Consider the following 12002-nt stretch of genomic DNA (forward strand, 5'->3'; position numbering starts at 1 on the left):
TAAGTTTTAGGGAGCTAAGGTCTATTTCACAAATAGTGCTGATTTTAGCAAGCAAAGTATATGAATTCAGTGCCATTTTCTATACTGGCTTCGGAAGTATTAAATAAAATATGCATTTATAAAACATCTATTCTGCTAGAATGCCAAGTATGAGATAATGAAAGTCCTCAGAAAGCTGGCCTTCGCAACTTCAGAGGCAAAAACACAGGGCCTGGAATCAGAGCTCTTGTCAGAGACCCAGATTCAGACGGAATCGTTTAGTAATTTGGGGAAAATCTTGAAATTCTCATAGCACCATTTTATCATCTATAAAATGGAAGGTGTTATTGATGATAATGGTGGTAATAATAGCTGTTCTTCCTCAGTGAGCAATGATAAAGATCAAATAATATATATGAGGCAGTTTTCGAGCTTTTAACTGATATGCAAATGTAATTTATCATTAGCCCAACTTTTATCTTTTTTTTTTTTTAATCCTCACCCGAGGATATCTTTCCATTTTTTGTTCAGATAGAGTGGGAGGGAGAGAGAGAAACATCGACGTGAGAGAGAGAAACATCGACGTGAAAGAGACACATCGAGTGGCTGCCACCCACACAACCAACCAGGGCCAGGGACAAACTGCAACCGAGGTATGCGCCCCTAGCAGGAACCGAACCCGGGTCTCTCTGGACCACAGGCCGTCGCTCTAACCTCTGAGCCAAACCGGCCAGGGCGATTAGCCTAACTTTTAATTTCTATCAGTTAAACACCACTCCCTGGCTTCTAGTACCAGTTCCCATCATTGAGATCCTACACAAGGTATTAGCAAAACTCTTACTTCCCAGGGTTTTCTTTTTTTATTTACAAGGCAGAGCTTCATTTAACTTAAGTGGTTCAGCCTAAACTGGAAAAGCCACTTCCAGTAAGGAATATCCTGATAAACTCTAGTAGAACAGGAGGGTGAATCCCTTCTGACCTTGAGGTGGAACCCTCTTTCTCTGATATGACTCATGAATACCTTTTAATCAACTGTTCCCTTGGGTCTAGGCAAAGTCATCAAATGATGCCCTTCACACATCTGTAAGGAAAAAGCAGCTGAATCATGGCTGACTACCTGAAGGCTTAGGTTTAATTATAGGGGCACCTCCAAACTCCCATACTTCCAACGAAATACAGTAGAGTTTTTTTTTTTTAAGTCAGGCAGGTCAATAGTTTGCGTCTCAATTCCCTGGCCTACATCCTTCCCTGCTAGAGCCATGAAAGGTATAGCGCATGCCTGATGCACCAGCAGACTTTACACTGCTTGACTGGCACGGGGGGTAGGGGCACCGTGTGCGTGCAGCAGGAGAGAGCAGGGGCAGCCAGGAGAAGTTGAGTAACATGCACTCTGACCATATTTCAAGCCACCAGAATTGCAAGGTTGTTGGTAAATGCTAAAGGGAGAAGTGGATTTTACTACCCCTTTATGAAACCCCTGATGTCCTTTCCAAGAAACTATACTCAAGCAATAATAAATATTCAGCATACAGTTATTTTGTATTAAGGGTCTTTTATCAGAGAAAACAGTCAAATAAGATTATCATAGAGCTGAAGTTCTTCTAACTCAGGTTAAGCGTGGGTAGAAAACTATGCCCATGTGCCTGTGCAGATTTCAATGATACAGCATCAACTTGAGATCAAAATGGAAAAAGAAACTCAGGCCTGTCAGGAACAAGATTATGTACACTAGCTCATCCTTGGAGATTTGGATTTGCAGTCTGACCCAAGTGGGCAAGAATCTTCACATCCTTCCTCTCCTGTTAACATTGAAACATTCACACATAACCTGTAGCAGGCATGTGCTCATCTCTATCCAGGCCTAAAGCATCAAGACTGATACATTAGTGAATTCAAATATCAACTGCCCAGCAGAAATTTCTAAGGGTCTGAATCAAAGTATGTGAAACAGTTGGAGAAGTCAGAAGCATTTTCACATGCTGTAAGTATTTACACACAGCCAAATTCAGGCCATGTTAAATTTGTAATTTCATTATTGATATCCTTAGAATTATACTTCCTTGGTTTCTGTCTTACTTTTTCTTCTTTTGCACTCAGTGCAATTGATCCGATTCCCTGATATAAGAGAGCATGGCCTGGTCAGGGAAAACACTGGAGCAGGCATAGGAATAGTCAAGGGGAAACCTGGTGAGCCTCCTCTGTTGGCTCTGCCAGGTCACCTATGATGAGCAGGCCACAGTGTGAAGGCAGCCAGGGAAAACTCACACTTGAGGCAAAAGCTAATGCAGCTGCCAAATTGAAAATAAGTTTGGTCAACTTTCGATTATCCCGAGTGGTTTAACCACACGGCTTCCTTCTTCCCACTGCCCAACCTCAGTCTGGGCTGCAACCCAGATGCAGAACAGGGTGGGGGTCTGCAAGTCTGAATAGAGTGTCTGTGTCTGAAGGTGTGGTCCCAACTCTACTGAATTGTGTATTTTCTTCTATGAACCAGACTACAAACTTCTCTTTTACCAGTAAGGACAATTGCAATATATATGAATGAGTATTGTTACTAAAAGTTATCTTACTTTTTAATATTGCAGAAAATGAAGTTCTTTAAAATCATAGGCAGATGCTTAGTAGATGATAGAAGAAAACTTTATAAACTTTGTTCATTCATTCCTTCACTCATTCATTTATTCAAAAAGCTTTATGGAGTCCTTACCATGTTTTCTTTTGGACACTATCCCAGGCACTCTGTACACAAAATGAAGATAATTCAGTACCTACTCATGGGGCTCAGGGTCCCTACTGGAGATTAAATGCTTAGAATTCAAAAATCCTGCTTTCTTCATCAAAACTGTCCCTTTAGATTAATATTTCACTGTCTTCAAAGTAAATATAATTTATTCGACAGCTCTACAGAACAGCACGTTTTAGTGTGTCTCCAAGGTGACCCATACGAAAATTTCCACTAGGGTAAAAGGTAAAATTTTAGTAGTAGGCGGAGTCTGCCTTTGATGTCCTGCCCCACACAGTGTCCTTGAGCACAGATAGCCAGCTCACTAGCTTGTCCCTCTTCTAAAAACAAACTTCTATGTTATCCATCACCCGCCCCCACCCCATATTAAATCTCATACCAACAACTCCATTCACCTACAACTACAAATCCAAAAACCCAATTTGCTCATCCAAATTCATACTGTACATGTACATGACTAATGAAGACAGGTAAAAACAAAACAAAAAACCTCTACCAGGGTTTTCTCTTTTTTGAAAACAGGCCCTTTCCCAAAAATCTCTAATTGATGGCATACATAAGAGAAAACATGTTTCATTAATGAATATTTCTTCATGTCACTTATATGTTCTAGATATTTATAACCTACATTCTAAAAGAAGTTATTTAATCTCTCAGAAAACTGGTTTTCTTCATTTATAAAACGGGAATAATGACAGTCGTATAAGAGCTAAAAGGTTGTTGAGAAAGATGAGATCATTCCTGAAAGCATTTAGCTTGGTATAATAAGCTGTTACTATTTATTATTATCATCATCATTTAAATATCATTGTTATTAAATAAATAGTAATCTGGGAATTCATTTCTGAACTGTAACCAACCACTGATTCAAAAAGGTAGATAATCACAGAACCAAAAATTTCTCAGTATCATTGAAGCTTCCTAAGACCTCAGTGACTGGGAAACAATTTTATTGTGCCATTATAATCTTCTCATTGAAAAGTGGGTACTATTTGTTTTTTAACTCAACATATGCAATTTATCACAAAGCCCAAGAATGTATTAGCTATGAAGGCAGATGGGAGGGAAGTTCCTTAAAAGAAATTCACAAATAACCAGCAATAATTCTGGGAGTTTACTGTAATAAAAACAACAACAACAACAAAAAACTATCCCTTAACTGGCCAGACACATGAAGAACCACCAAAAAGCCCCTGAACTTATCTGTTTCAGTTCACTAAACCAGAGACATGGGAAGAAGGTTATACTAAGATACCAATAAGCCACAAACGTGTACAAACTTCCTTCCTAATACAGCATGCTCCCTGCAATCTATTTCCTTGCTTGAAATTTATTGCTATAAATACAGAGCATGAAAAATGTGAAATGATGCCAGTTCAGCCATCCCTTTGGCCCTGATCCTTTGCTAAATTTATGCATGTCTCTAGCTTGTTTAAATGCCAAAGAGCTAGGCAAACTAGAAGAATATTATGCTCTTCCCTTCTGTACAGAAGTCCACCTGAGCAATGCATGCAGCTGGAGACAAGAGCCAAGGGAAAAAGAGATAAAAACATTAACTTTGCACATGAGAATAACAGGTTTGAGATGGCCAATCAGGAATGATTACAATGAAATCATCTCTCAATACAACTGATCTTTGGAAATCTTGCAAATTTCCCAAAGCTGTATCCATTCTTCTAGTCCAGAGATTTTCAACTGGTGTACTGCAAGAATTTTTAAAACATGTAATACCTGACTATTTAGTCAGGGGCACCGACCTTTTTTTCCTTTAACTGTCAATAAAAAAAAATGACAATAGCCAATACAATAATCATCTGGTGAATAAATCAATATTATACCTATTTTTTTTTGTCAGATCAGCAAAAAATAGTTTTTGGAGTACCATAGAATTTTATTAATTAGTTTATGTGTGCCATGAGATGAAAAACATTGAAAAAGTGCTACTCTAGTCTTTGTCCAATAATGGATATATTATCATGGAGGTATATATATATATATCCATGAGAACAAAGTATGACTCAGCACGAGAAAAGTCAGAGATGCATAGGCCATACTAGAAAGCATCTATAAATAAAGGTCACTCAATAGAAAACAGTCTTTCATGATTCAGGACTGTGATAGATGCTGCAAAAATTTTATGTGCAAACAATTCTTAATTCTCTCATGTCTCCACCTCCACATTTGAAGTTAATTATAATAATTTAATCTCTAATGAGAAATATTGAAGAGGGGAAAAGTACATTTCAAAACTTGGACTTGTTCAAAATAGAGACAGACTCATAGACAGAGAACAGGCAGACATCTCTGGGAGAGGGGAGTTTTGGAGGTGGAGGGACTGAGGAAAAAAGAAAAAAAGAGAGAACTCATGGACAGCGTGGTGATCACAGGGGTGGAGGGGGTCGGGTGGAGGTGGAAGAGAGCACAGAGGGGATAAATGATGATTTAAAAATTAAATTAAATTAAAAAACAAACAAAAAATTTGAACTTTTTGAAACTAATGATATTTTTCTAAACACAGGAATAACACAGCACAACAAAACTGGGTTGTTTTATTGCCCTTGTTACCTACTATAGGGGAAACTGGAAGATTTCTTTTGATTTCGTCTACCTTCCCTTTACAGTCGTATTCCACTTGAGGAGAACCACATTTCCCACTGCAGCGTTGAGAGAGCCCTGGGCGGAGGAATACAAGGGTGGAATAGCTCCCCTGTGATTCTATCTCCCTTATTATTATGTCTACGCACTTTGCCTGGCTACCCTCAGTTCGTGGCCCCAGCATGAGAAAATCTTTGAGAATCTTTGAGCACCATATTCATAATTATGAATATCTACCATAATGCTCTGTACTAACAGAAAAATGTTTGGAAGGAAATACACCAAGATGCTAATGATAATTGTTTTTAGGTGATGGAATGGTGTATGATTTCTCTTCCTTCTATTTTTATATATTTTCCAAATTACTTATGGTAAACTCATTATGTTTTATAATAAAAACCTATAAACACTTAAGATGTGTCTATTTATTGTGACTCTAGGTGCATATTATGACATGTACTTTGAAGGCTGCCTGATTCTTTTTTTTTTTTTTGTACAGATAGAGTGGGAGGGAGAGAGAGGAAGGGAGAGAGCGAGAGAAACATCGACGTGAAGGGACACATCGAGTGGCTGCCACCCACATGACCAACCAGGGCCGGGGACAAACTGCAACCGAAGTACGTGCCCTTAGCGGGAACCGAACCCGGGTCTCTCCGGACCACAGGCGGACGCTCTAACCGCTGAGCCAAACCGGCCAGGGCGAAGGCTGCCTGATTCTTGCCCTCAAAGGGATTTATATAGAAAAATAAATTTTTAAAAGCTAAATAAATAATATACCAAAACCGTTTAGGGGAAGAGAAAACTGGTTAACTCTAAATGGTTAATGATGGCATCCAGGAGAGCAAATATGGACACAAATAACTGCTTGGACATAATAAACAGGTTTCGATTTCTCTAAGGTGAAATATGTACATTTGACAGACAATACAACTCTCTCAAGTATTTTTCCTCTGAAAAATTTTTCCTCTGAAAACTAAACTTCGACTTGGTATAATTAGAATGCAATAGGTCACCTGCTTACAGAAAAAGAAAGAAAAAGAGAGAGAAAGAGAGAGAGGAAGGAAGGAAGGAAGGAAGGAAGGAAGGAAGGAAGGAAGGAAGGAAGGAAAGAAAGGAGGGAAGGAGAGTACAGCCAGTGTGGCTCAGTGGTTGAGCCTCGACCCATGCACCAAGAGGTCATCAGTTTGATACCCGGTCAGGGCACATGCCCAGGTTGTGGGCCTAATCTCCAGTGGGGGTCATGCAAGAGGCAACCAATCGATGTTTTCATCTCTCTCTACCTCTCCCTTCCTCTCTCCCTAAAACTAATAAAGAAAAAAAATTTTTTTTTTAAATATTGCATTTTTTTAGTTTCCAAGCTCCCTTAGTTCAGGAATTCTTTGGGCTCCTTTACTGAGGGCTGCTCAGATGCAGCAGGAAATCCACCCCTTCCCAGGCAGCCCTGGGAATGATGGCTCTATCTGGTCCTCTAATTGAAGGGGCTGTTACTGTTACGAGCTTCATTCAGTACTTTCTCCTAAACATGTCATAAAATAAGTATCTTCAACTGCCCACTACTTAATCACCAAGAAACCAATCAAGTCTGAGTCTTCTTTAAAGTCTTAAATCTTAGACTCTCGACAAGTTTATTAAAAATTTTAAGTCATATTCAACATAAAGTTTAATATGTATTTTATGAAAATTAACTATCAAAGAAATACCAGCATAGCCTTGTTAACATAAGAATGATAATAAGCCACTTACAAGGGCCAGTGCTATAGACCTTACATACACTGTATTATTGAATCCTCATAACAACCCTATGATATATTCCTATTATTCCTATTTCACAGACAGCAAATTGGACCTTGGCAAGCCTAGGTAATTTGTCTAAGGTCACAAAGCACAGCTCCAACTCAGATCCTCTTGACTCCAAAGACCATGCTTCTAATATGTCAAAATGCTTCCCTTGGAATAAAAAACAAGGAAGGGGGGTTCGGGGGACGGGAATTTGGGTCTTTTCAAAACTACAAATCAAAACAAAGACAGAAAAACCACCCACATACGTGTTTTTTCTTGTTGTGCTCTTAAACCACTATACATTTTTCCCTTCCTCTGCTGAGCGCCTTCAGCCTGGCGTGGACCAAGATGCACTCAGGCAGCGCACGGCAGAAAGGATGATGAATTGGTCAGAACTTGCTGGCTGTGGGATTTCCAGGTGCAAGGTTTTACTGGTGTACAAGAACAAGAGTTTCATCGTAATGTTGTGAACAGAAAAAAAGAAAGGGATGATCAGTTATAGGGAAGGCTTCAGAGCAGCTAAGTGGTCTCTCTCGGCTAAATATTAAAGAAAGGAAGCACTTGACCTGCTCCTGCTGCACTGGGGCTCTACTGGGAGTTCTCACTTTTTAAAAAGTACTTCACACATTGCAGATAGTGCTTCACCTTATCCCTCTGTGAAAAGCTGAGTCAAAAAAAAAAAAAAAGCTCAGTACATTTATGAGGTACACCATCTATCCATGCAGAGTGAAACTTTGTTCAATTCTCTATTCATTTTCCTCAGCAAAAGCACCCCCCACACGCCAAAGTCAATGTATACATTTCCGCCCAAAATGATAACTCATGGGATGTGATTAACATGGAAGTATGTTCTAATTTTTTAAAAACATGTGTGTGGCCCTGGCTGGTTTGGCTCAGCGGTGAGAGCATCGGCCTGCGGTCCAGAGAGACCCGGGTTCGGTTCCCGCTAAGGGCATGTACCTCAGTTGCAGTTTGTCCCCGGCCCTGGATGGTTGTGCGGGTGGCAGCCACTCGATGTGTCCCTTTCACATCGATGTTTCTCTCGCTGTTCCTCTCTCTCCCTCCCACTCTACCTGAACAAAAAATGGAGGAATGTCCTCCGATGAGGATGATAAAAAAAATAAATAAAAATAAATAAAATAAAAACGTGTGTGTGGCCCTGGCCGGTTTGGCTCAGCGGTTAGAGCGTTGGTCTACAGTCCAGAGACACCCAGGTTCGGTTCCCATAAGGGCATGTACCTTGGTTGCAGTTTGTCCCTGGCCCCGGTTGGGGTCATGTGGGTGGCAGCCAGCCGAGGTATCTCTCTCACATCGATGTTTCTCACTCTCTCTTTCCCCCTCTCTCCCTCTCGCTCTGTCTAAAAGATGAATGCAAAAATGTCCTCAGGTGAGGAAATAAATAAATAAATTAATTTTAAAAAACCGTGTGTGTGCCCTGGCAGGTGTGGCTCAGTTGGTTGAGCATAATCCTTTGCACTAAAAAGGTCAGCGGTTCAATCCCCAGTCAGGGCACATGCCCAGGTTGTGGGCTCAATCCCTGGCAGAGCAGGAGGCAGCTGATTAGTGTTCTGCTCTCATATCGATGTCTCTCTTTCTCTCTCTCTCTCTCCCCCTTCCTCTCTCTCTAAAAAAATCAAATTAAATTAAAACTTATATGTGTATAAATAAAAGGCTTCTATGCCTAACAAAAGCAAAAGGAGGCAGAAACAGTGAATGCTTTTCATTCATGAATCACTTTGCTGTTGGTGCCACAAAAGTCCCACTTCATAGAAGAGATTCACAGGAACTCCATCTGGGCACATCCAAACAGTACTTCTGTGGTCAGAGGTGAGTGCCCACAGCCACACATTTCCCTGGACTCCTCCCACACTTGTGGACTATCAATTGAACTCTCGATGCCCTAGGTGTACCCAGGTTTCTTTTGAATGACAGCTGCCAGGTTGGGGAGGGAGGCACAAGTAAGTGGAATCAGTAAATAGATTTCTAAGGCAATATCAAGAAGTTAAAAAGAAAGATTATAATTTCTGGCTAAACAGTTTTAAAGTGCCTCTAAATATAAATATTTGTAAAATGGGTCTATTTATTACTCAGGAATAATTTCCTAGCGAGTGTCTACTTAAATCTGAGAAAAATAGAATGAGTAAAGAAAAATACCAGTATTCCCCAAATTGACAATCCACTAAATTTCATTTCTTAGAAATTGTACAAAAATGTTGACGGTCTTCTCATCCAATCCATCTCAGCTACAAAAATCTCTCAACCATGTCAGCAGAACCTCTCCCTCCCAGATGTGGGATCCCTGGGCTCTCCACATGTCCAGTCCACTGTTAGACATCCTTAATTATTATAATAACCTTCTTCATGCTGACATGACTTCTGTCTGCCTCTAATGCATACGCATGAATCCTAGATATATACCTGAAGCTATCAAGAGTGTGCTTTTTCTTTCACGTGACGGCTTTTCAGAAAACAGGGATACTGGTCCCAGTGCAAAGGTTTGCAAACTATAGTACAAAAGGGTGGAGGGGGTGGAATTGGAAGTGTAATGATGGGCAGAAAATAATAGTTCTGATAGACAAAAGAAAAGAATGGCTCCATAACTATCCCTCAGTTCTAGGACACACCTCACATCTTTAAAATTTTGACAACATCCAAAGTAGGAGAAATTCCATCTGGTCAGAGGATGCACAGGGGGCCAATATGTGCCTCTGAGGCTCCATTGACAAGAATCAGCAACACTGGGGCAGGAAAGTCTTCAGACTGACTTCTAATTGTGCTTACGCCTAAAAGAGATAACATGCCAGGCACTGGTTTCAGTTTAAAGCCCACGGAAATCCAAACAGTTTTCCGTCCTGTCAACACAGTGAAATTGATCTGACCTGAACCCTTGCTAGATGAAAGTAGTTTCTGTAGCTTTTCTTCTAAGCAATGGCTCACACCACACCTTGGAAGTTTCTCAGCAAGAAACTGTGCATCCAGTCAAGAAAGACTCAGTATGTTGACAGAAAGACTAGTTTCAAATGAATACAAAATATTGAAAAATAACACACTTTCACCAATAAAACGTCTTATAAAGATGAATTCTGCATCTAAACAAATACTGCAAAATAGAAAGCAAAACCTCATTGTAGGATATTAGTTGAACAGTGTACAGCTGTGAATCTCTGTAAACTAGTGTGGGCTGTGTCAGCACTGAAACACTGGAATAAACATGGGACCGCTGGGAGTTCTCATCAGCTCAATTCAACAAACCTCTTGATCTTGACTCTTCTGATAATCAGCCCCATCTTACAACTTTCTGACCTTCTACTTTCACAATTTTATAGTGAAGAATCCAGTACCTAGGTCATCTCCAGGGGCTTTAAATTTGCATGGTTCTAACTTTTTTTATATTTTGATGTCATCACTGTAATACCTATGAGAAAGCCTCACTTCTGAGAGCTAACTGTTAAAAAATCTGTTAAGTGAACCTTTAGAGAAATCGAAATGCTGTATATTATGTAGGCCAAGTCTTGCTAAATGTCTTAAGCAACTTAGTATAATATTAAGAGTACAGACTCAGAGGTTAAGACTAGCTAGGTTCAGCCCTGGCCAGTTTGGCTCAGCGGTAAGAGCATCGGCCTGTGGTCCAGAGAGACCCGGGTTCGGTTCCCGCTAAGGGCACGTGCCTCGGTTGCAGTTTGTCCCAGGCCCTGGTTGGTCATGTGGGTGGCAACCACTAGATGTGTCCCTTTCACATCGATATTTCTCTCTCTCTCTCTCTTCCTCTCTTTCCCTCCCACTCTATCTGAACAAAAAATGGAAAAATGTCCTTGGGTGAGGATTAAAAAAAAAAGACTAGCTAGGTTCAAATCCCAGGTCTACAGCTTATATATCAGCAGTATGACCTTTGGTAAATTCATTTACATCTTTGTATTTCAGTTTCCTCATCTACAAAATGGGGATGATAATGGCCTGGCTGGTTGTCTCAGCAGTCAGAGTGTCAGCCCACAGACCAAAGAGTTGCAGGTTAGATTCCCAGTCAAGGGCACACACCTCGATTGCAGGAGGCAACCAACTGATGTTTCTCTCTTTCTTTCTCTCTCCCACTCTATTTGAAAAATCAATAAAAAATATCCTCCTCAGGTGAGGATTAGACAATAATAAAATAAAATGGGGATAATAGTGTTACTTCATAGGGTCACCATTAGGACCTAACTGAATTGATGTAAAATAAATGTATAATTGGCAATGGGCTTTAAATCAATCAATGTGTCCTAGCATTATGCTCAGCCCTCTCAACTGAGGAAAATATGTCTGAGCTGATAGAATACAACCCCAGAAGAGAATAGTGGGTAGGTAGTAAGTAAATAGTTATTGAGTGAATGAACGATCGAGGTCTGAGAGAAAAAAACTCTACAAGTTTTCAATATCCTGCAGGATATGTCGAGGGAATGCTCCCAAAAGAACAGAATCCCAGGCTGTCGCTGTTCTCAACTCACCATCCCTGGTAGGTAAGAGCAGCCACTGAGTTTATTCGACTACAGTGAAGGTCAACGTCCATTCTCCAGATAGCTTCATTATGTTCAGTAACTATGTCAACCCAAGGGGCCATAAGGTGGACAAAGGCGGATACAGTACAAATATCCACAACTAGAAATTAAATCAAATTTTAGTGCATTTTTGCTTCTTTGTCTTTACAAGAATAAAGATAGATGTGAATAAAAGGAAACTCACTTAACAAATCATTCGGGATCACACAGTGAAGGCATTTTCTTAAAGGCAGGTCCTCCTGCTATGTCTTATATTAGGTACTACCTTTAGAGTTATGTACATGCATGCTCTAAATCCAGATTGATGCATGGATCGGGCGGTCTGTAGGAAGTTCTATAACCCAGGACAACCCCCTAGGAAGTACGTATGAATG

The 12002-nt window shown here is 40.2% G+C and overlaps 1 protein-coding gene across 16 annotated transcripts in view; it reads right to left on the reverse strand.

The window, feature by feature from the left end:
* Positions 1-12002, reverse strand: part of NFIA (nuclear factor I A) — a 355490-nt gene that overhangs the window by 229409 nt on the left and 114079 nt on the right. Inside the window, exon 4 of one of the 16 annotated variants that reach the window (XM_036255163.1) lies at positions 9662-9879. The exons of the other annotated variants lie outside the window; for them this stretch is intronic. Coding sequence (XP_036111056.1) covers positions 9773-9879 — 107 coding nt within the window. The 3' untranslated portion in view covers positions 9662-9772. Of the gene's footprint in view, positions 1-9661; positions 9880-12002 lie in introns of those variants that run through there. 16 annotated transcript variants of the gene reach the window in all.

Source organism: Molossus molossus, unplaced genomic scaffold, assembly GCF_014108415.1.
Source record: "Molossus molossus isolate mMolMol1 unplaced genomic scaffold, mMolMol1.p scaffold_m16_p_12, whole genome shotgun sequence".
Classification (NCBI taxonomy): domain Eukaryota; kingdom Metazoa; phylum Chordata; class Mammalia; order Chiroptera; family Molossidae; genus Molossus; species Molossus molossus.